The 21,731-nt window shown below is 34.0% G+C and overlaps 1 protein-coding gene across 1 annotated transcript in view; it reads left to right on the top strand.

Annotated features, from left to right (window-relative positions):
* Ide (Insulin degrading metalloproteinase) overlaps positions 1-18,764 on the top strand; it is a 42,476-nt gene extending 23,712 nt beyond the window's left edge. Inside the window, 10 exon segments of the mRNA XM_071592931.1 lie at positions 2,694-2,838; positions 4,946-5,056; positions 6,491-6,611; positions 10,024-10,115; positions 11,632-11,743; positions 12,720-12,877; positions 14,330-14,464; positions 14,560-14,769; positions 15,040-15,186; positions 17,448-18,764. Coding sequence (XP_071449032.1) covers positions 2,694-2,838; positions 4,946-5,056; positions 6,491-6,611; positions 10,024-10,115; positions 11,632-11,743; positions 12,720-12,877; positions 14,330-14,464; positions 14,560-14,769; positions 15,040-15,186; positions 17,448-17,555 — 1,339 coding nt within the window. The 3' untranslated portion in view covers positions 17,556-18,764.
* Positions 18,765-21,731: the final 2,967 nt, after the last annotated feature.

Below are 21,731 nucleotides of genomic sequence, written 5' to 3'. Positions count from 1 at the left end.
AGTCAAAAACCCTTCAGAACCTTGGCTTATGATGAAATAAAACATCAGTTTTACTTGCTGTAATTGATATTTGATAGAAAAAAGTATTTTAAATTAATGTATTGATAGTTTGTTGAAAACAAATGAACTGTTTCTACTAAAATGCACTTGTCAAAGAGCCAAACTAAACTTTTACTAATATGCATTCCTGTGATGATGACTTCTTTACATCATTCAAACATAAATATTCCTTTTTATTTTTCAATCTATATAACTCCCGTCTTCAGTAGTAGTTATTGACACTCATTGGCATATGTTGAACCTAGTGATATATGAAAGGCTAATCCACAGTATGGCTGGGAGTAGCAATACAGATCACTCTTGTGAATCTTCTTAGTATATCTATTACTTGAGAGGTGATATCCTTACGATTACTCGTTATCGTAGGTAAATGTTGAAACTACCTTTCCATCCAAATATTTTTCCGTGTACTAATGAAACTGAGAAAATAATCTATAAATTTTGCAAGTAGGTCATTTTTCTCTGCTTCATTTCTGAGGTTCAGAGGTCAATAGGAAAAATATTTTGGATTCAAGCATGAAAAGATCCTTATCATTTCCAAAAGACAACATTTCCCATAGTGTGTATTTCCCATATGAATAGTGAAATTAGTGACATCATTATCGCTGCCTTTGCTTTTGGTAATGAGAATTTCTTTCATCGTTTGTACTTTCTCCACTCCTCCAGTTATTCTTTTTGTCCTCTCATTGCTGAGGAGTTGGCATCAAATAGAGAGGGTATAACTACAGGTAAAACTAAGTGGGAATTAGGCCAGGAGTTTTTCTGAAAGGGGCCATTGCACTGCCCTTAAATTGGGTCAATTGAATTTTTCTCTCTGCCTATGTGACAGACACCTTGACCTTTCATGTCAGCCTATTCATGGATGGGCTTCCATATGCTTCACAAATTGTCTCCATCTGAGGGTGGGATGGCTACAAGGGTTGAAGGAACATTTTAGGATCCCAGGTGGTTGAATGGGTTGACAGAATTTGTTGACAGAAGTTGATGGTGAGGTGGGTTCACGGAATTAAAAAGTATGTAATCTTTTCCATGCTGGCATATAAAAATTGTGAATTGTGAATGAGGACTAAATCTACCGTATGAAATATTTTTTTCTTCAACATGGCATCTCCTCTACAATGATATCTGATACTCTCCATCTTGGGCACCCTTTCCTAGTTGATGGCATGAGGTGGAACTATGTAGAAAGATTGTTAAATTGAAGAATTTAAAAGTTGTGGAATAGCCTTGTTATTATTGTGTATTGGAGACAAAGGGTAATTGACTTAATACATGTCAATCGAGACTCCTGTCCAAGGTTAGAACTCGAGGAAAATTTAGTAATAAAAAGTTGATATCAATTCGCAAGAGAAAACTTATATGTATTTTGTCGAGAAAACAACAGCTCCTTCATGTTGACAGGCTGAGGTCGTATTGTTGATTGATGATTCTTTTTTATGAGTATTTGAAATGAGAAAAAGTAAATTGGGCCATGATTTATGTTTGCACGGAAAGATACCTCCTCAAATTTTTAGTTTGAATCACAATTTTTTATTGAGTTCAAAATGTGTTTTATGCTAATGTTCACCCTGCCCTAATTGAAATACCATAAATAGTATGAACTGGGGGGTGAGAAACTCAGATAGGAGTTTCTGCATAGCGGATAATCACGTTAGAGGTATTTGATGGAGTGCCATTTTGATTTGCCAGCAAATTTTATTTCTCAGGTGAGTAATAAGTATAACAGTTTTGTGTTGAAAATTGCATCATTTCACATCATGATAGCCTCCTGAAAGGAATTTTTTCATAATATGCCTCAATGATGGCTTGAGTCTGCTGGTCTGTACTTATAATTATCTTCCAAATTGATGATACATTTCATATTTGCCCGCAGGTGTTGATATTTTGATACTCCTTTCTATTAACAAAAGTTGTTTTTGATTTATGAAGCGATTCTTGAATCTGCAACACACAAAAAATTCCAAAAAGTATTTTGAGTTATTCCAAGCTAGAAATTATTCTTCCCTAAAAGTGTTGACTGTTGTTTGTCTGGCCCTTAATTCAAGTTCAATTCTGGTGGCATAGACTCATGTAAACATTAACTTGCCCTAATTGATATTGAGTGCATTTTTGAATGTATGAAAGCTAATAAGTCTACTTCAGCCATTTTAAAAGTTCACAATTTGTGGATCCTGATCTGTTAAAACTGCATTCAGCCTTTCATAGGTCATATAATACTGTGCCATGCAGGCCAATTTTCCATTGGTAACAGTGGGATTTACATAATGACTATCCTCATGAATTCCAGAAAGTAATTAAAAATAAATCGTTGAAAGACTAATCAAAAGTCTTTTATGACAGGATCAGATGTAAACAAAAGAATTTTTTCTCTGTTCATGAATTAGTTTCATTTAAAGTTATTTTTCATCCATTATTGCCAATATAGAGCATGTGAGAAATTGAACTCAAAATATCTCGAGTATCCATCCACCAGAGAAGAAATTTCTTTGTTTTTAAAATAATGAGGATGATCTTTTGGTACTTTTTGCAGAGGAAAATGTCTCCTTCAAATAATGTGAGATGTGACTCTTGATCTGTGAATAATTTGCATTTGACTGACTGAACATGTGTTTTTTCTGCGTCTGCCCTCTCAGTCCCCTGGCCTACTTGGATCCATTGCACAGCAACATGATGCATATGTTTGTCCACTTGTTCAAAGATGCTCTGAATGAGTATGCGTATGCTGCAGAGTTGGCAGGTCTCAAGTGGGAACTCAACAACACAAAATATGGAATGATTGTAAGTATGACTGTCTCTGGATTTATTAAGACGAAGTTGCTGGTTGAAAGAATGTTTGGATACAAATCAAATATCTTCAAATGATGATGCTCCAGTGCTGCAATATCAGAAATAGGCAATTTTCATTAATTCTCCTTGCAGTAGTGCTCTATAATTGATGTGTGTCTATTCTTGCTGTTATATATTATTCATTAATTTTGTCAACTACAAAATATGTCTGCTGTATGTATCATTTAAAACAAACAGATGTTTGATCTTTTAATACAGTGAAAGGATTTGAAAAAATTGGTGGCACCTCTCGGATGGTTTTTCTACGTTATTATACACATTAAAAATAGCTTTGATCCCACCAGTTCTTAATATTAGAACTGAAAACAATATCAAAATGAAAAACATTGGTTGGGGAATTGATATATGTGTTAAGTTTGGTGGTTTTCACCTCTTAATGACTTGCAGGAGATCATATGCAGAGCATCAAAGATGTAAGGAATGAGCTCTCCTGTCTGCCCTCCTCAGCCCTTGCCCACCCTCCCTCCCACCCACTCCTCTCCTTTCACTGATGATTTTGGCTATTTCATAAAACCTGATAATATCTGAGTAAATTCTAACTGTAAGGTACATGACAAAATATCTTACAGATGCATATAGTAGTAATATTATAGTCTAGTAACTATATACATAAGCATCCTTACTCATCATTGCAACTTTTGATAAACATTTATTGGTGAGCTTTCTAGGCCAAGTTACAAGCATTAAACAGCAGGTAGGTACCATTTTTATTATGCAATGGTTTAACAAAGATTTAGAAGCATTGTCATATCTTCCTAGGTTGGGTGCACATTTGGATTATAATTTACTTGTCATGAGATGTAACTTAAAATCCAAAGGATTTGGAGGGTTAGGAGAGAACCAAAATGGATTCATGAGGGTTTACCCGGAGTATATAAAGAGGAAGGAGTACAATAAAATACTTCATAAATACATGGCCTCTTCAATAAGTCCTTAAGAAAATATAGAAAACAAATTATTTGGATAGATTTATTTTATTTTAAAATTTAATTTACTTTTAGATTGATACTTATCCCAGCATTTTCTCCAACTTGTTTGAGCTATCCAAATAGTAGGATTTAGAAAGTCCTCAAATTAAGAATCTGAGTTTATGATGACCTCCTTATTTGAAGTGAATATTTTTCCCCTGAGCTATTTTTTCAAGTTAAGCATTTTAGAGAATTCACTGGGGGTCAAATCTGGTGGGATATCTGGTGAGCAAACTCTTTCTCACTTCGACTTGTGTTGTCGTGACAATTCACCTTCAGTACACTGAAGAGGGCTACTTTGTGGCTGAAATATGCATATTCGTAGTAGCCTTCCTTATCCCTTTCCTTATCACCTTTTACTCCATCCTTGAATTGTGACGTTAGCCAACTAATCTCATTTGTACTTTGTTTAGAAAGGTTAACTGTTTATGACTATTGGAGTTTTTTATTTATTCAATGAGTACACTGTGCCTTGCAGTATGCCTGTGGCCTCAACTATTTTGTGAACTTTTATTCGTCAATCACTCAAAATCATATCATGGATTTCAATCATTGCTCATGTCCAAGATGAGCATCATTCAAGACATGAACAATGCTCATAATTTGCGGATATTTGGCCATGTTTAAACTTATTTACCTAATTTTATGCATGCAAATTGGGAGCATATAGTATGTGCCATGAACTTCATCCAAATAGGCTTTGATCTCTTTCTGCGTTAAACCTTCAAAATAAAAGTGTTAAATTGCTCCACGAAACTCATTTTTTTCATTTTTCTAAATAAACAAACGTTTTTTGCTTCAATTGACCATGAAAACGAAACCATATGATGGATATAGCTGAAACTTTAACAGCAGTCTAGCAAGAGATGAGACTCTCTAAAAGCATACATTTTCTGATACTATTGAGTTTGGATTTTCTAAGGTATTATTGAACAACCCATGTATCATGGAGCTAACACATTGTGTATTTGATAGGTTTTTATGTATTTTTGTGCTATTATTAGTACAAATTTAGGAACATAGCTTAGTTTCAGAGTCTTAATCATTTAATTGATGTCCTTATTTTGCAGCTAGGTATTGTGGGTTACAACAGCAAGCAGCATGTATTGTTGGACAAAATAATGGAAAAAATGACAAATTTCCAAATTGATCCTAAGAGATTTACTATCATGAAGGAGAATGTAAGTATATTGGTATAATTAAGATTTAAAGTAAACTTAGTGAAATTAAAGTGCACCCAAATTTTTTGTTGTTTTTGTTAATGACATTGATTTATTTAATAGTAAAATCCTTAATAAATTCAATTTTCAAATGAAGAAGTATGAATTTTTGAATGAATCAGATGCAGAAATACCTTAAGACCAATAGTGGTTTCTTGTTATGACATTTTTGAAGGGACCTGAAATTCTAAATGTACTTTCCAAGAAAACATGTCACCTATGTTTGACCTTCCATGGCAAGATGCAATCATAATCTAGGTATCATAACTTAAGAATATGCAATTTATGATGTACTAGTTTATTACTGTTCATTAAAACATGTATAGTCCATCTGAAACCTGCATTTAATAGGTAGGATGCCTAGAATGAATTAAGATGCCCAAAAAATATCATTGAATATAATTCACTTAGCAGAACACATTTGGTGTTGACAGGAGCTTTAAGAAGTAGCAGAACTTCCTGCAGGTTTTATGTTTGTATTCAACTAAAAAAAAATAATAACATCACACTGTACTGTTGTATGTATTGCTCTGAGGAGATAATACTCTACTGCTGCTGTCAGTATGTTTCAAATGGCAATTTTTGTACTTTTCTCAAAGGGGTTAATTTTTTCTTTAGATCAGGAGGATTTTCTTCAGTATATATTTGTCTTGTAGCAATGTATTTCTTCCTGGTTGATATTATTCACTTGTCTCACTTCCAACAACAAATTCTTGTGTTCACATTTCTTCGATAACACTGTCTCCAAAATCTTCGAAGCAATAATTACTATAATGCATATTAAGTTGGCATTACCAAAAAAAATAGGGAATTTATATGTTAGTGATTTTTCCTTTTTCTTTTCATACCCTAACTGTTTTTCACACTTTTTGCATCTCTTTACGAAATGAAATATCGTTTGATGAAATTTTGATTTTTTTATGCATAAAAGTTTCTTACTTATGCTCATCATTGATTTTACTGCTGGGTTGTTAACTTATGCATGGTCAGCTTTTAACGTAGGTCTTTCATCGAATGTATGAAAGAGGTAACCGAAGCATGATAGTTGTAATTATGTACATGCTGAGACAGACTCTAAAAGAATGAGAATGAATGGTGCTGGCCAAGAATGTCCTTTGATCGTCCACTGTTGTAGTAAAAAGTCATTATGGTAAAGACTCCGTGGAGAATTGCTCAAAGGTTAACCCTGAAAAGTTAGACAAATATGGGTTGAAATATATATGTATGTTTTTGATTCCTTTAGCCAGACTTAGCAGTATGTCCATTTATTTTATTTTGGAAAAATATGATTTCACTGAGTTATATGTGGGTTGTATTAATTTGTTATGTAGTTTGTTATTTTATGAATCCTTCACTAATTGTATCTATCATGCTGACAATTATCTTGTTATACAGTATATCAGGAGTTTGAAAAATTTTGAAGCTGAGCAACCCTATCAGCATGCTGTGTATTACCTGGCAGTACTTTTGGTGGAGCAAGCCTGGACAAAAATGGAGTTATTGGCTGCAACTGAAGGTATATATATCTCTATCTTGAGAATAAAATTGATATGCATATATAGTAATATCATGATTCTGTCTTGCTGATTGGGGTGTGTAAAAAGCAGTTTAAAAAAAACATATTTTGATTAAAATTGATGAGAAGTGTAAGATTTTAATGGAAATTGTGGTCCCATAATGGCATCTTTTGCCAAAGAGAGAAAATTGATTCATAAATGCATTATTTGCAGCTAAAATTATATTTTGGACATTATCCGTTCTCTCTCTCCACCTAGCATCACCCTTAACAAAAAGTTTCATCCATCCTAATGTCATTACCACTAGCTGGATAGACACTAGTTTTAAATGGTTGAATCAACATTATGTACCAGTGTCACTGTTAAATATCATCACCAGTATCATGTGTGAAGGTATGAGCATCAAGTGTTTACTAGTGATTAGCTTCTGTCTTGTATATCATAAAAAATGTTGGTCTCTGTCACATGAAGGCAGTGACATCCTAGTTCCAAGATCAAAGTTCTGTGTATACAACTTCCTCTTTCCCTCACTTTTTCAGGGGTGCAGTATGATGTAGACATGCCCCCCCTCCCCTTGGGGGCTTTAGTCTAATTTTTGACATCTCCCCAACTACTTAGTCTACTTCTTTAGATTTCATGGCCCATGAAAAAATGGACAATTAATTAAGTAATGGATATCATCTCAAAGCAGAAAAAATTTCCCACATTGTGTGTTAACTACTATTATCAATTCCATTTAACTTAAGCGCCTGGTATAGTTTTTGTGTCTGATGGACTTTTTGAGGTGGTGATGGAAGCCTTACTGGAGCTTCACCCGGCCAGTCAGAGGGAGGATGGCTAATTTGTAGGGTGGTGCTAATTTGTAGGGTGGTTTCCCATGGTCTTGTCAGACCCTTGTAGTGTCACGTGTCTCCAAGGCTCTAGTAGTGAGTGCTTAGGATTGTGTGGGTCAGGATACTGAGGTGTCTTCCATGTTATTCTACGAGGTATTTAAAGTTTGACACTTTGGATGAGTGTGAGATGAACATCAGAATGTTTCAGACTATGCTGTCACCCTATGGTCCCAAGTTCAAACTATTAATGAAGAACCAAGAAAATTAGTAAGCACTTGTATGATAGCTAAGCACAATATTTTTACCACCTCATGTTAAAATGTTTACCGTTTCATCTTCAAGGATAATGTCACTCTTGGGTGCCTGTAAATTATTTGCCTCCACCACTCTCTAAAAGTGTGCCTCTCTAGGAAAATTATGTGCAATTAAGTGTTCGATTCCTAAATGTTTTGTCTTCTGCTGCATTTTGAATTTACTGAGCTTAGCAAATAACATTTACTAAATATTTGGACCTGTGGAAAATTTGCATATTGGCACTCGGTTGTAAGGTCACTTTTAACGAGGAAATGATAAGGTAAAACAAAGATGTGTCGAACAAATAAAGGAGGAATTTGATAAAATATGAGGATATCCACATTGCCTTTTAGATTTTTTATAATATATAGAATAGACAACAGGAATCATTGTAATCATTACTTACTGAAATAATCAATCTTGTAATTTGTTGCGTAAAAAGATTGTGGGAAGGATAGATAAACTAGTTTTTCCTCAAAATTCTTGAATTTATTACTGAAAACTAAAACTCTTCATTACGAATGTTTAACTTCCTGTTTTAATGGCGTTTTCCTTCCTTTTCTCCATTGTGGAATATTGTGTAGCGTTAGAAAGCCATTCCATTTTAATCTGCTATTCCCCTGGTTGATTACCTCTGTTCATTGCAAAAGGAAGTATGAACTCCCGAATATCCATCTTCAAGATCTAGTGAAAAATGCAAAATATGTCCTCCATTGTTCATGATTACAGCATTACTCAGTGAGATAACTTGTTGGTAACTGTTTCAGTTAACAAATAAAGGTGTGATGGTTTTGAATTTTCTTGTGGGATTTGCGTCAATCCAGTGGACTTTGAAATATAATAATTTTTTGCAATGTTAAGCTGCTGATATCTTGACTTAAAAGTTATTGCCGTAACACAATTGTCCTGCAAGGTTTGACCTTTAATACAAATTATTATGATAAAAACATACATTATTTATCTTCTTTAATGCAGCAGTGGGGTAAATCACAGAGCCTGCTGCATTTTTTTCTAGTCAGGTATTATGGTGCCCTTAAGGATATTCATGATACTGATTGATACTGCATAGAGCACCTGCACTCTAAAGATGTTGAACTTCATTTCATTGTTTCTCTATTATCCTGTATCATACATTTTCAAGAACCGCTCACTCACTCTCTTGCCCATAAAGTCTTCTCTGCACACACACTTACTGAGCTGGGAAAAACTAGACACTTTGAAATAGAAATAACTGGATTTTCAATAAAATAGAAATTAATTCATTTGATTCTAATTTTCAAAGAATGAAAAAGTAGTAATTTGAAGGAACAAAAAGTGTTGGCATAATGAAACTCGACTCTGCTCACAAGTGTATGTATATTTGATTCCATATATGTGTGCTTGCATTTCAGCTGGCTAGGTTTATGATAGCACATGATGGTAATCAGGAAATTTTTTTTTGCTTTCCATTTAATTAAATGGAAGTAATCTCTGCTAATTTTTAATCTGTTAAATGCTCGTTTTCATACACTTTTCAATGAATCATGATAACAGTTATGGTAACATTTGATAAAAACATTAATTTTTATAATTCATAGTAATTCTAGCATTGCTTTTATGAGCAGCTTTTTCCATTAAGTTATTAAGTACTTAATACGTTTTTAAGTTGTTGAATCAGCACAAACATTGAATGAGCTCTTTTGAATGTTTTTTGATTGATCCTTGACTGATCTAATAATAATCTCAGTACTTATGACTGCTGGTGAAGTTTCTGTCTGAAAATCAACTCTCTATCAAAATGATTATTAAGCACAGAACCGGTACCTGTTATTTAAACTTAACTCATTAACTTAAAGGAAAATTTAACCTGATGTAAAATAGTGCTTGGTATGCAATACTACGCCAAATATATTTCTTCATTCAATAAAAAATTAATGGTATGAGTTAGAGACATTAAAAAATGGAAAATGTATAATTTAAGATACACCTGAATTGATCTGCTTCTGTTGAGATTTTTGAAAGAACCATTATTTACATTTGTATAGTTGAATCCATGTTTCCTTGAAGAGTCAAAATTGCATTATATGAAATTATTTTAGCAAATTATATGACTTCAAATGAGACATTCATGCAATACCATAAAAGATAGCTGGGACGACTATTACACTTGTGTAATTTTAAATTTTATGCTGAATCAGGCTAATGATAAGATAAAATTCAGGATTGTTTGTATTGTGTGAGGCATTGTAAATTATGGTTCGTTATGATTTTTTCATCTGTGCATAAAAATATTTCTCTTTTCTAGAGCTCACCATGGAAAGGGTCGAGGCATTCATTCCACAGATATTATCCAACATGCACATTGAGTGTTTCATTCATGGGAATGTTGACAAGACAGTAAGTTTATGGTCATGAGTGATGGGATAAATGATAAATTCCATGGGTGTGGAATATATTGGCTCAAATAATTTGATGTTAATTTCCTCAATATGGACCATGAACAGTGACATTGACACTATATTTTATGTGAAAAATTGGTATTGGCATGTCTCATGGAGCATTTCGGTGAATTTATTTATAAATATTACACGATGGGTGGGTTTGGCAATTAATTTACGTCAGTAAGTTGCAGGTGTTGTGTCTGTTTGTATAGTTATAATAGTAATCATTTTATTTGTCCAGCGATTTGTGTACAGTATACACCAGAAAATTTCAAATCCAATAGATTTTTAGTTCTTTTATATGCTGATAAAACATTTCCAAACATATAACTTGAGAAGAAATCATTTTTAAAAAAATTTTAATTTGCACGAGAATGCATATAAGAAACTTGAGAGAGTAGCTCCTTTCTTTTCATGGAAAGGGAGGACTGCTTAGTCTTCAAATTGCAATATTTTGCTTGGGTAACACCCTTGTATATACAAAGAGCTAACAACAGATTAACCCTAGTTGTCCTTGAAGCTCTCAAGACTCTGTGAGGTAATGGAATGATAGATGCATGGGAAACTAAGACTATAGTTTCAAATTTTTTAATGCACTTGCATCTGTTAAACTTTAATTGATTGTTCATTCACCAGGCCAGGGAAATTCTATTTTTAAAGTGGACTACACCGATGATAACAGAGAATTAAGGCTGCTGTATGTGACCAATGGGTTATCATTTGTGGCCCAATTGGCCCAATGCACACCACAGAGAGGGTAGAGGCCTGGTGGGAGACATTTTAGAGCTTGATATATTTATAGTTTTGAGGTCCCTCCATCACTGACTGGACAGGTATAGAGATGCAATTCCAAGTTGAAAATAATAGACTGTGGCAGAAGTTCCCCTACATATATTCTGTCACTGTCCATACTCATGTTTTGAAATACATGCACTGAAGATGTTGCTGAATGGGTAATGCCATTGATACAAACCTGTTCTTAATGCATTTCATAATATTTGGGATTGTACTATATTTGAGTCAATGTGGTATCAGTGATTGATATAGTAAATCTTGCGTTTTTCTTTCTATTACAAATTGAAGTTGGAAATGGCTTACTTTTGTTGATTGTTAACTATTCACCTGATTTTGTGATGTTAGAGACCATTTGGTATTCATAAAATATGTAGATTGAAAAGGGAATGCAAAAATGCAACTAAAGGAATGTAGCAATATTGCTACTATTATTATAGCTGTACTATCATATTAATACTATTCAGCCATATTTTGAGATGATTTCTGGTCCCATCTTAATAAATAAATTAATAGGTTTAAATTAAGCTTTTAGTTCAAGTGGTCAAAGTAGTACCATTCACCAACTGGAAAGACTTTTAATAATGACTGAATATGACTATTGTGTAAGTTTTATTAGTAATGATTCCAAATTTTAGTCCTCTTCTCTGACTAATTGGGTGTTCTTATATTTTTAATAGAAAGCCTTGAACCTGATCCACCTTGTGGAGGAACGGCTGAGTTCTTCTGTGACCATATGACCATTACTGCCCCGCCAGCTGCTTCGAAATAGAGAGCTCCAGCTGGTGGATGGTGAGACAACATTTAATCTCTTTACTATGCTGCCTTTGTCCCATCAGTTTTGTTCGGTAACGATGGGGTTGTGTTCATAATCATTATGCTGTTTTTATGTATTTCATTTTGAATGACTCCCCTGAAAAAAGTAATGCCGATTTTAGTAATATAAGGATATACAGTAAGGTTAAGTCACCACCTAAATAGCTCTTTGGGTACGATATCATAAAACCATTTTGTGAGGAATATTTTTTTTATAAATTAAGATTTTTAGAATTCCCCATTTTACTGTAAATCAATGTATCAAATCATATTTTTGCATATAACTCCACCACTGTATAATATGGAGCCATGAATTATGGCTCATGTTGAAGCTTTGACCCTGAGTTAATAAAATTAATAATAAACAATTGAGAACATTTAAATTTTTTATGAAAATTAATGTTTTACTTTTTTTAAGTAAAATTTCTCAAGTGCTCCACTGTCAATTAATTGAAGCATTTTTTGAAGAATTAGTTTACTTTAAACTGAAAAAAGATATATCTTGGAAATTCTTATATAAAAGGGTAAAAAAATATTTCAAATAATTTTTAACCTATCCAACATGCCTGGCTTCACCCTGGCATACTCGTCAGTGCTCATGGGTTAGGGGCATTACTAAATATTGTTTGACCCTAGTATTCCAAAGAAACTGTGGGAGTTGCCGCAACATTGTTGCATTGACCCTAGTATATTTTGGGAAGTATTATGAGGTATGAAACAGGAGGGTCAAGAGAAAATTTGGTACAAATTTGTCAAATGAGTTGGAATGACCCATCTGTAACCTGATCTGCTGCCACAATTTCATGACTTTTTGGATTTTGAGAATTGCATAATGTAAATCAACATCTCTGATATATGATAATGTCTCACATATTCTGATTTATGATAATGTCTCCCTTTCTAATATGCATCAATTGAAGATTAATGCATTATTTTATTTTTTGTTTTCTAGATTGCCATTTTGTGTATGAAGTTGAAAACAGCTTGCACTTGAGCTCGTGCACAGAAGTGTATTACCAATGCACCTTGCAGTCCACGGAAACAAACATGCTGCTTGAATTGTTGGTGCAGATCATCAGTGAGCCTTGCTTTAATATTCTTCGGACAAAAGTGAGCTCATCTGTGCTTTTTTCATTTCCTTTTATTCCTTGGTTGTGTTGAATTCTGCTGTCACAGATTTACCTAGCAAGTGAAGAGCTGGGTGTTGTCATTCATAGGCTTTTTCTTAAAACCCCTGACTACTGGAAATCCCTGATTTACGCATTTAATTTGTTCAGCATAGGCTGCATTAGTTGAAATTTGTGTCAAAAGTCAAAAATTACTCTTGTTATAATGGTAGAGGCAGAGAAATTTGGGGAATATTTTGTGGCAAAGTTGATGCAGAACACTGTCTAATTCAAGAACTCTCATGCATCTCCTTTATTTGTGAATAAACAATTTAATTGCTCATAGAAATGCTGTTTATTCATTGCTATTCATGGTATGTAGCCTGTAAATGAAATCCAAGAGAGGTATCTGTCAGCATGGTATTTCCAAATTCACAGGCAGTAGTAATTATCATATATCACAGTATGTCATGTGACTTTTACACAGCAAGATGGCCACCCACCCTTGGTATCAGCTGCTGAAGTAGTGAAAGGTTGTAATGCGCTCTTGGCCTTCCATTGATCCTAGATAATCATATCGTTATCTATACACTTGGCTAGTTGTGGATGGATGGATCCTGGCACTACACATACTGTGCTCTAAAGCCCCGGCTTAAAAAGCAAAATATCTTTAAACTTCATACTACAGCAACTACATTTAACTCTGCATACTTTCTGCCTTCCTTAAAGTCATGCACCCCTATTTTTTTCCTCCTCCTACTTTGCTTGCCCAACATTTTTGTCCTCTAAAACTGTCTTTATCACCCCATCTCCTCTTACATTGTCTGTATCCATTAATTCTGCCTTATTTGAATTTCTTCCCACGACTATCTCCCTTCTCCTGTACCATGTCTAGAACTATATTTGTATTCCTTTCCATCCATTTCTCTCCACATTCTTATCTCAGATGCCTCCAGTCTATTCCTATTCTCTTGCCTCAATGACCTAGCTTTCAAACTGTACAAAACTATACTCTACCTAATATCTTTCACCAGCCTTTTCTTTTAGTCTTTACTCAAAGCTCATGTTATAAACTTCTACCTCTGTAAATGCATCTTTACATAATGCAATCCTTCTTCTAATTTCCATACTACTCAACCTACCCTCTGCTCCATATTCTGGATGGTTCCAAACGAAGACTATAAAAGGTGACTCATGTTCTGAAAAGCAATTTTCATGATGCAGATGATGCTGTGTTTTCATAGAATAGTAAGACTTCTGAGTAATAATGATTTTTACTTTTCATAGAATAGTAAAAATCATTATTGCTCAGAAGTCTTACACATTGCCTTATAGCCCTGATACCATTCATTGTATTTCCCTAATTGATGAAAACCAATGGAAGTTATGAATTTTTTAAATTGTTGTCATCTGCCAGTCCATTAGTTAAGTTTCACAGATCTTGATTAATTTTCAGGAGCAGCTTGGTTATATTGTCTTTAGTGGGCTAAGAAGATCAAATGGTGTGCAAGGACTGCGTGTTATTGTCCAATCTGTGAGGCACCCTAAGTATGTGGATCAAAGAGTTGAGGCTTTCCTTGCTGCGATGGGCGTAAGTGGTGGAGATGTCATTATGATTTTCTGGCCATTATATTAATGTACTAGACGGAATGAGTGGCTTCATCTTAAGAATCATCATATTTTCAGTGTCTCCTGAAAGATATGGCTGAGGATGAGTTTGAGCGCCACAAGGAGGCATTGGCAGCACAGAGGCTTGAGAAACCAAAAAAACTGGTTGCCTTAACAGCTCGATATTGGTCAGAAATACTTTCACAACAATACAACTTTAACAGGGCTGAAATAGAAGTTGCATACCTTAAGACTCTCACCAAAGATGATGTCATCAAATTCTTTGAGGTATGTTTCAATTCATGTACCATGTGGGATTAACTTATTAAGAATTCCTGAAGATGAATGGATGGAATTTCTAGAATCAGTAAACTATGCATCCATATTGTTGAATATAAAGTTTTTGTATTTGGTAAACCATTGGCTTTATCTGATTTTTAACTCAAAGAGGCTAAAGAATACTCATTCATGCCATGGAAAAAAGGTACTCAATCAGTAGTATCAACTGCCTTCTTATTAATTATTGTTAAAATTCACATGTTATGTTTTATATTTCAGGAGTATGTGTGCATTCATGCTCCACATCGCCATAAGATAGCCGTGCATGTCTTATCAACAGCTGAAGGTGGTGCTGGAAAGGATCCAGAGGCAGAAAATTATAAGGATCCATCGGATGGGTTGATGCCTCCTCCAAAAACAAAATCTGTTAGTATAACTTTTCTTGTTCACCGTGGGGAAACAAATAACATGCATTCTTAATATTGTTTTACCAAATCTGCTATACCCTTAGTCTTGCTGATGAGACTTGTCACAATGTGCAATAGAAGTTTAATGATAGCGTGCTCATTAACATTAGGTGTTCAGTTTTTCCTTTCACTAGGATATAAGGAAAGCATTACTACTCTTCTCGATCTTGTTTATCTTTTGCTGCTTTATTTAAAATAGTCGCTGAGGAAAAATGTATAGTCCACAATGTATTTTAAACCATTATTTTTGGTTAATCAAAGATATGATTACTAGTATTGATTTTATAATCTTGAGATGGTGTTGTAACATTTGGGAAGTAAATTATCGGATATGGTGTTTAAAAGTATGCATAATAATAATGCATTTATTTGCCAGGAGATTTGGTGCATATTCACATGTACACAAATATAGGACCTGTCAGATCATTAATTATGGTTTTTTCATGTGCAATTGAAAAGAGTGTCTTGTTTCTTGGTAAAGTTGCATTTGAATAGCTGTTGGAGAGACCTTGACAATTACTTTAACGGAGTCAAATTAAATTGCAAGATTGCATCTACTACAATCAATCAATGTGATGGATTAATGTTTTTGATATTCAACTTTATAAAAATACATATCTGTAAGATAGTACCTGGATAATCATTGTCAGTTATTACTCTAAACATTATTAATGTCATAGCCATTGGTTTTACATAAGTGAACAACAGTACTAGTGGAATCTTAACGTGTATTTTAAATTTGTGTGCTTCTTTCATGGCCTGATGCACTTTTATATGAATATTCATTAGTATTTCTAATAGTGTAATACAAAATTTAATATTGCCTAGATTATGGTTAAATGTGCATGTTGTATGTTAGAAATTTCTTAAGGCTTAAGAGTGTGGAACTCTCAATCTGCTGTTCCAACTTTGATTTTTCAGAGAGAAAAAAATGATGCACCATGGTGACATTAAATTTACCATTTCCGTTAACTCAGTAACTAAAACAAATGCGATGCTTATTTATTAACTGTATATATTTACAAAATATGCTGAAAAATAATCCTAGATTGACTAAGCAATATATTGCCAAAAAAACTAGTTTTTGTTGTGACTGTCATCATTGAAGCTCAGTTGTGTCAAATATGGAATTCCTCCATTTATTGGAGCTTTTACAAACCTTAGTAAAAAAAATTACTTGATCTGGGCATCCTCATGCCCTTGATAATGCATCAAAATCTTTGTGACTTTTTACATTGTGGTTTGTAAATGTGTCAAGTAATTAATTTTAATGGATGATCATTAAGTTGCAAAGGAGCCAGTCTTATATTTTCAAAATTCTACTGCTCACCAAGTTGAATGACCCATTCCACTTAAAAGGAGAATAATTGAATTAATTTTGCATCTACTGCGTAAAGATGGGGTAGTCCAGTGGGTAGTGCTGGACTACTTACCGGAAGGCCTGGGTTTGATTCCCAGAAATGCCTCTGGGCACCCTCAGCTTCTTCCATGCTGTTTGATATTTTCGGGTATCTAATCTTCCTGGGAAACCATTAGTATCCCAGGAAAAGGAACTGGCTGCCCTTATAACGGTGATGTGTAAAATTCCAAGAAACTGCAGGCAATGCCAAATCAGTAACTTTTAAAGGAGTCATCCGCTAATATGCATTTCAATGCAACAATTTCAGTGTAAAAATCATTCGCCTTGACCAGGATCCCAGTCAAGGTGAATGATTTTTACCCTATGAAATTGTTGCATTGAAATGTATATTAGCGAATGAAATGCACATTAGTGGATGACTCTTATAAGTTACTGTTGTGGCATCTCCCACAGTTTGGAATTTATCAAAGGTAAACTTTACACCCGATTGGGCTTAGTATTAGGTGAGCTCAACCCTCACCTATCAAACCAACCTTTGGGTTGATAACTGTTGTTGGTTAGGACAGTTCGGTAGATTTAATAAAGTAAAGGAAATATTCGTATTTCTTTCTCTTCTCAATCTTTCCTTATAATTATGTTCGCTATTATGAATTATAATAAATTCATCTGTAATACATGCAAGTGCTCATAAACAAATCTATCTCACTATTCCAATGGTAATTTTTTTTCTAATGATTATTTTATAAAGCCATATAAATCAAATACTTGAAATATAAAATGAACGAGGTAGAAATACTACCGTTGTTCTGCAATACTTTATTGAAACCTTCTAATGGTAATATTTCCTCTCTTTCTTTCAGGCTTCGGTCATTGAAAACATAACAAATTTCAAAAGTAGCCAAGGGATGTTTCCATTGGTGCAACCATATATTAATATTAGTCCAAAAGGTGCCAAGTCAAAACTATGAAAATATTTGCACTAGCCACACAGCTAATATTAATTATGAGACAGTAATGAAAATGGTAGTGCATTGGTTTTAAAAGTTTTTATCACCTGAAGTTGGACTTCCAGGTGCTCTGTTGAGGTAAGACAGTCATCTTGTATGGATGAAACATTTGATGCTGAGTGTATCACGTTCATGGTGTGTTGTGTTTGCCCAATGTTACTTGGGAGGTGGAACTATTCCATATCCAACATATGGAAAATACAAAGTGACTACAAATTCACAAATGCAGGATTAATTTTAAAGCTTCATTTTTTAAGAAGTAGTATGAAAATGTATGTTTTTCTGGATGAGTGCATGCGTAAGACTTTGGAGGTGTGCATATTTTTAAAGCAATAACTATAATCCAGGAATGAAGATTCGTCAATCAAAAATCATCAATTCATCATTAAAAAATTGGTCTCAAAACTTCATTGCAGCTCTAAATTATAAATTGAGCATCCTAAAAGTCTATAAGCCTCAAGGTCTATGTCAGGGACTTGTCATTTTAGGTTCAATGATATTTAAAAAGAAGAATGCCTTGAATGTTTTATTTAGAAATCAAGTATTATGTTGTGTGATAAATTTTGCATCAATCAAGAGTGAAGTAGCGGCTAATCTCTTTCATTTTACAAAATAAAATCATTTGCAAATGTATATTTCTTGAGTTTGACATGATACCTGTGGCTGTAGAAAATGTCCCAATGATTTAGAAATGAGCAACTGTTTATGTAATTGAATAACTGCTGAATTTTTGTTATAATGATTTACATTAGCTTTTAGTGGGATTGGTGAAGGAGATCAGTATTGAAATTGAATTAATTGTACCAAATGCACTAGGTAATTAGTTTTATTGGAATGTGAAAATTGAAATGTGATTGTGATGAATTTACTCTAAAATACACATAATTGAAAGCTAGGTGCCTGTGATTTCATGCCACCAATAAATTCAGGGTTAAAATATTATTAAGAAAGATGTGCTAAGCTTACTGTTTTAAAACATTAATATTTAGTTTAATTTTATTGATGTGGTGTGGTTAACAATGATTTTGATAAATTAATTGAAATTCAAGGGTTGGATTTGCCAACTTGGCTGTTTTATTTTTGTTCAGAGCAGTCCTTTGGGTATTCTTGTGTATAACTGAATCAACTGATTTATTTAAAGTGTTAATAAAGTTGGCTGTTTTTGTTCAAGCTGGTTATTTAATCTGAACCTTAGTTCAGTTGACTAATGAATAGTATAATAGAAATTACAGTGACCTTCAAAAGATCGTACAAAAAGGGAGTATTGCCTTGTATGTTTCATATTATTACTTTCTATTTTTACGTAGGTATTCATCATTGCTAGAAAGAGTTTCATGCGGACAACATGTAAGGCAATGCCTTTTTAATTTCTGGTTCTTTGACTGGATTTGTGTGTACACAGTTCCTGCCTATTCATCAGGTTATGTTCTTGAAAATTACAAAAAATAGAGAACTGCGGCAAAGAAAACCAATCAGAGAGGAGTTGGATTATGTTTAAATTTGACAAGGCTCTCCTGATGACAGAAATATCCCTCTTCCCACGTTCAACATCCTGACTGTTTTTAGATGTGCGATCTTAAGCAAATTATATTTGATGTTCCAAAAACATGTACAGAAGGTTTGTCTGTTTCTATGTCTCATTATTTCATTTGAAATATATTGGCTGTTTGGAAAACAACATTTAGCCCCAGTCATCTTAGGGTATGTTTTTCAAATCCATTTATTAGCTTTTTTTATATTAATTTTGCACAAATTAAAAGGTTTTCCCAAAATTAATAATAACAGAGATTCTACAAGGAACCTAAAAAATTAATTTTAATTATCATTTTTCATTTTATTGCTTTAATTTTGAATTTTTTGCTTCTGATGGATGGTAAATCTTGACTAAGTTTTTTTTGTTATACTTCCTGTGATAATTTTTTTTGTCTTTAGACTATTATGTTTCATTTTTGTTCTTGCTTCCCAGAGATGATCACTGAAACTACAATGAATGACTAGCCTTATTATCTATCTAGGTAATTCAGCTGGCTAACTGCTAACTGAAAATTCACAGATTCGAGCCCTGCATTAGGCATTAAAACTATAGAAGCATGCGCATATAGCTAAAGTTTAAATGTCTTTGGGAAATGAGTGTAAAAATACAAAGCCTAAATAATTCAACAAGGTCTTTTACCATTCAGATTGGATGTGACGAGTCGGAGGATTGGATTGAAGAGTGAGGAGTCAGGGAGGTGGGGACTAAGCGGGGAACTATTAAAAGCCCATAGAAACAGAGAAATTAAAGAAATGGAGAGGTAATAATAGGGAGGGGAATTTGAGAGGATGGTGGCAGGTAGCTCGTATCCTGGTGGTGGGAAGAAGGGAAGATAGAAGGGTGAAGTGGGTGAGGGACATGGAGGGGATTGAGGCAGGTTGAGGAATGAGTTATAAGTTATTCTTAGAAGAACATTATCATATTATCAGGGAAGGGTTGTTCGACACAAACTGAGAGTTGAGGGTAGGGCATGGTGAGATGGGAAATATGCAAAGGGTGGAGCCAGTAGGAGAGAGGGAGTTTTACTGTTTGCTGTAGATGCTTAGCTAAGAGTGATGTTTCATCAGAAGTCCTCCAGCATCTTTCATGTTCTTTTATTTTAGTCTTGAAACTTCTTCCAGTCTGGCCAATATAGCACATATCACAAGAATTGCACTTTACTTGGTTAATGCCAGATTGTAAAGGGGTTTTCGTTTGTATTTGTTGCGGCAAAGGATTTTTCCCAGAGTATGCGGATTATAAAATGATATATTAAACTTTCTTTGATTACTCTTCTTGGCAATCTTATTGGTAAGATCACCTACAAACAATAGACGACACCACTTTTTGGGGCTTTACTTGTGTGGGAGCAAGGAAGTATAACTGTGAAAAAGCCTTAAATTTTAATTTTTTCTTTAAGAGATTTTTTTTCTTTAAGAGACTGGTGACAATGTTTACACAATAGCCATTGGATACTGCTATTGATTTTATGGTGTCCAGCTCATGGTTGAAATATTTATAGGCAGGGGTAAATTAACAACTCATTGTATCACTGAATGGAAGACTTGACAGTTTCTGGATGGTAGGGTGGCAGGAATCGGCTGGGATGATCACATCACTGTAGCATGGTTTCCTGGTTATGCCAAAAGTATGTTTATCATCTATGATAGTTATGGCAAAGTCAAGAAAGTCCAACTCTTTCCTGGATTCGATTTCCATGTTGAACTTAATTTTGGGGTGTTGGGCATTAAAAGATTGAGTAAACCATCTAGTTGTCTTATACTTCCAGTTCAGTGGCAGATGATGTCATCCACAGAGCGATACCAGTAGAAAATATTAGTTAGGATATGATGGCCAGAATTGAATAATTGTGATTCTAAAGTGTCCATAAATATTTCTGCTAATAGTGGGGACAGAGGAGATCCCATTGCTAAGCTGTCCATTTGATGATAGAACACATTGAATAAAAAATTATTCTGGTATGCACACAGTGCCATGAGTGGATGGAGTTGTTTTCTAAACACCGGGTTCATGCTGAAGTCTCTCAGCAAATCCTTTGTGAGTAAAAAATTTTTTTGAATAGGCACAGTAGTAAATAAAATTTTTACGTTTAAGGGAACTAGTTTGGAGTTGGAAGGCAAAGAGAGATGGTGAAGATTACCTGTTAAGTTAATGAATTCTTAAAGCTATATTTTGCTGAAAAACTATTGGATTGTCTAAAGATGGTATTCAGTTTGGAGGCTAATTTTTTATGATGGTCAGCCTATGCATGATACCACTGGGCGAACAGGTGTTCCATCTTTATGAATTTTTGGGAGGCCATAAAATATAAGAGGTAGAGGATTCATTTGTTGTAACTTCCTCTTTTCACTTTCTGAGAACAATTTAGAGCAGTCAGATAAAGCTGTTTTTACACTTTTTTGGAACCTAGCAGTTGGGTCACGAGGTAGGATTGCAAAGAATCTGTCAACACATTGTCACATTTTTCAATATAGGAAGATTTGTTTAAGATTATTATGCTGTTCCCTTTATCTGCTTTAGAGATGATCAGGTTTTCTTTTCCTATTATCTGCTTGATAGATGTTAACACATTGTTATATTGTAGGTCTGCTTTCTTGAGATGG

The sequence above is a fragment of the Hetaerina americana genome, unplaced genomic scaffold, assembly GCF_022747635.1.
Source record: "Hetaerina americana unplaced genomic scaffold, ioHetAmer1.1.p SCAF_5, whole genome shotgun sequence".
Taxonomy (NCBI): domain Eukaryota; kingdom Metazoa; phylum Arthropoda; class Insecta; order Odonata; family Calopterygidae; genus Hetaerina; species Hetaerina americana.
Note: the sequence above shows the minus strand (reverse complement) of the source record. Positions and strands in the feature narration are given on the sequence as shown.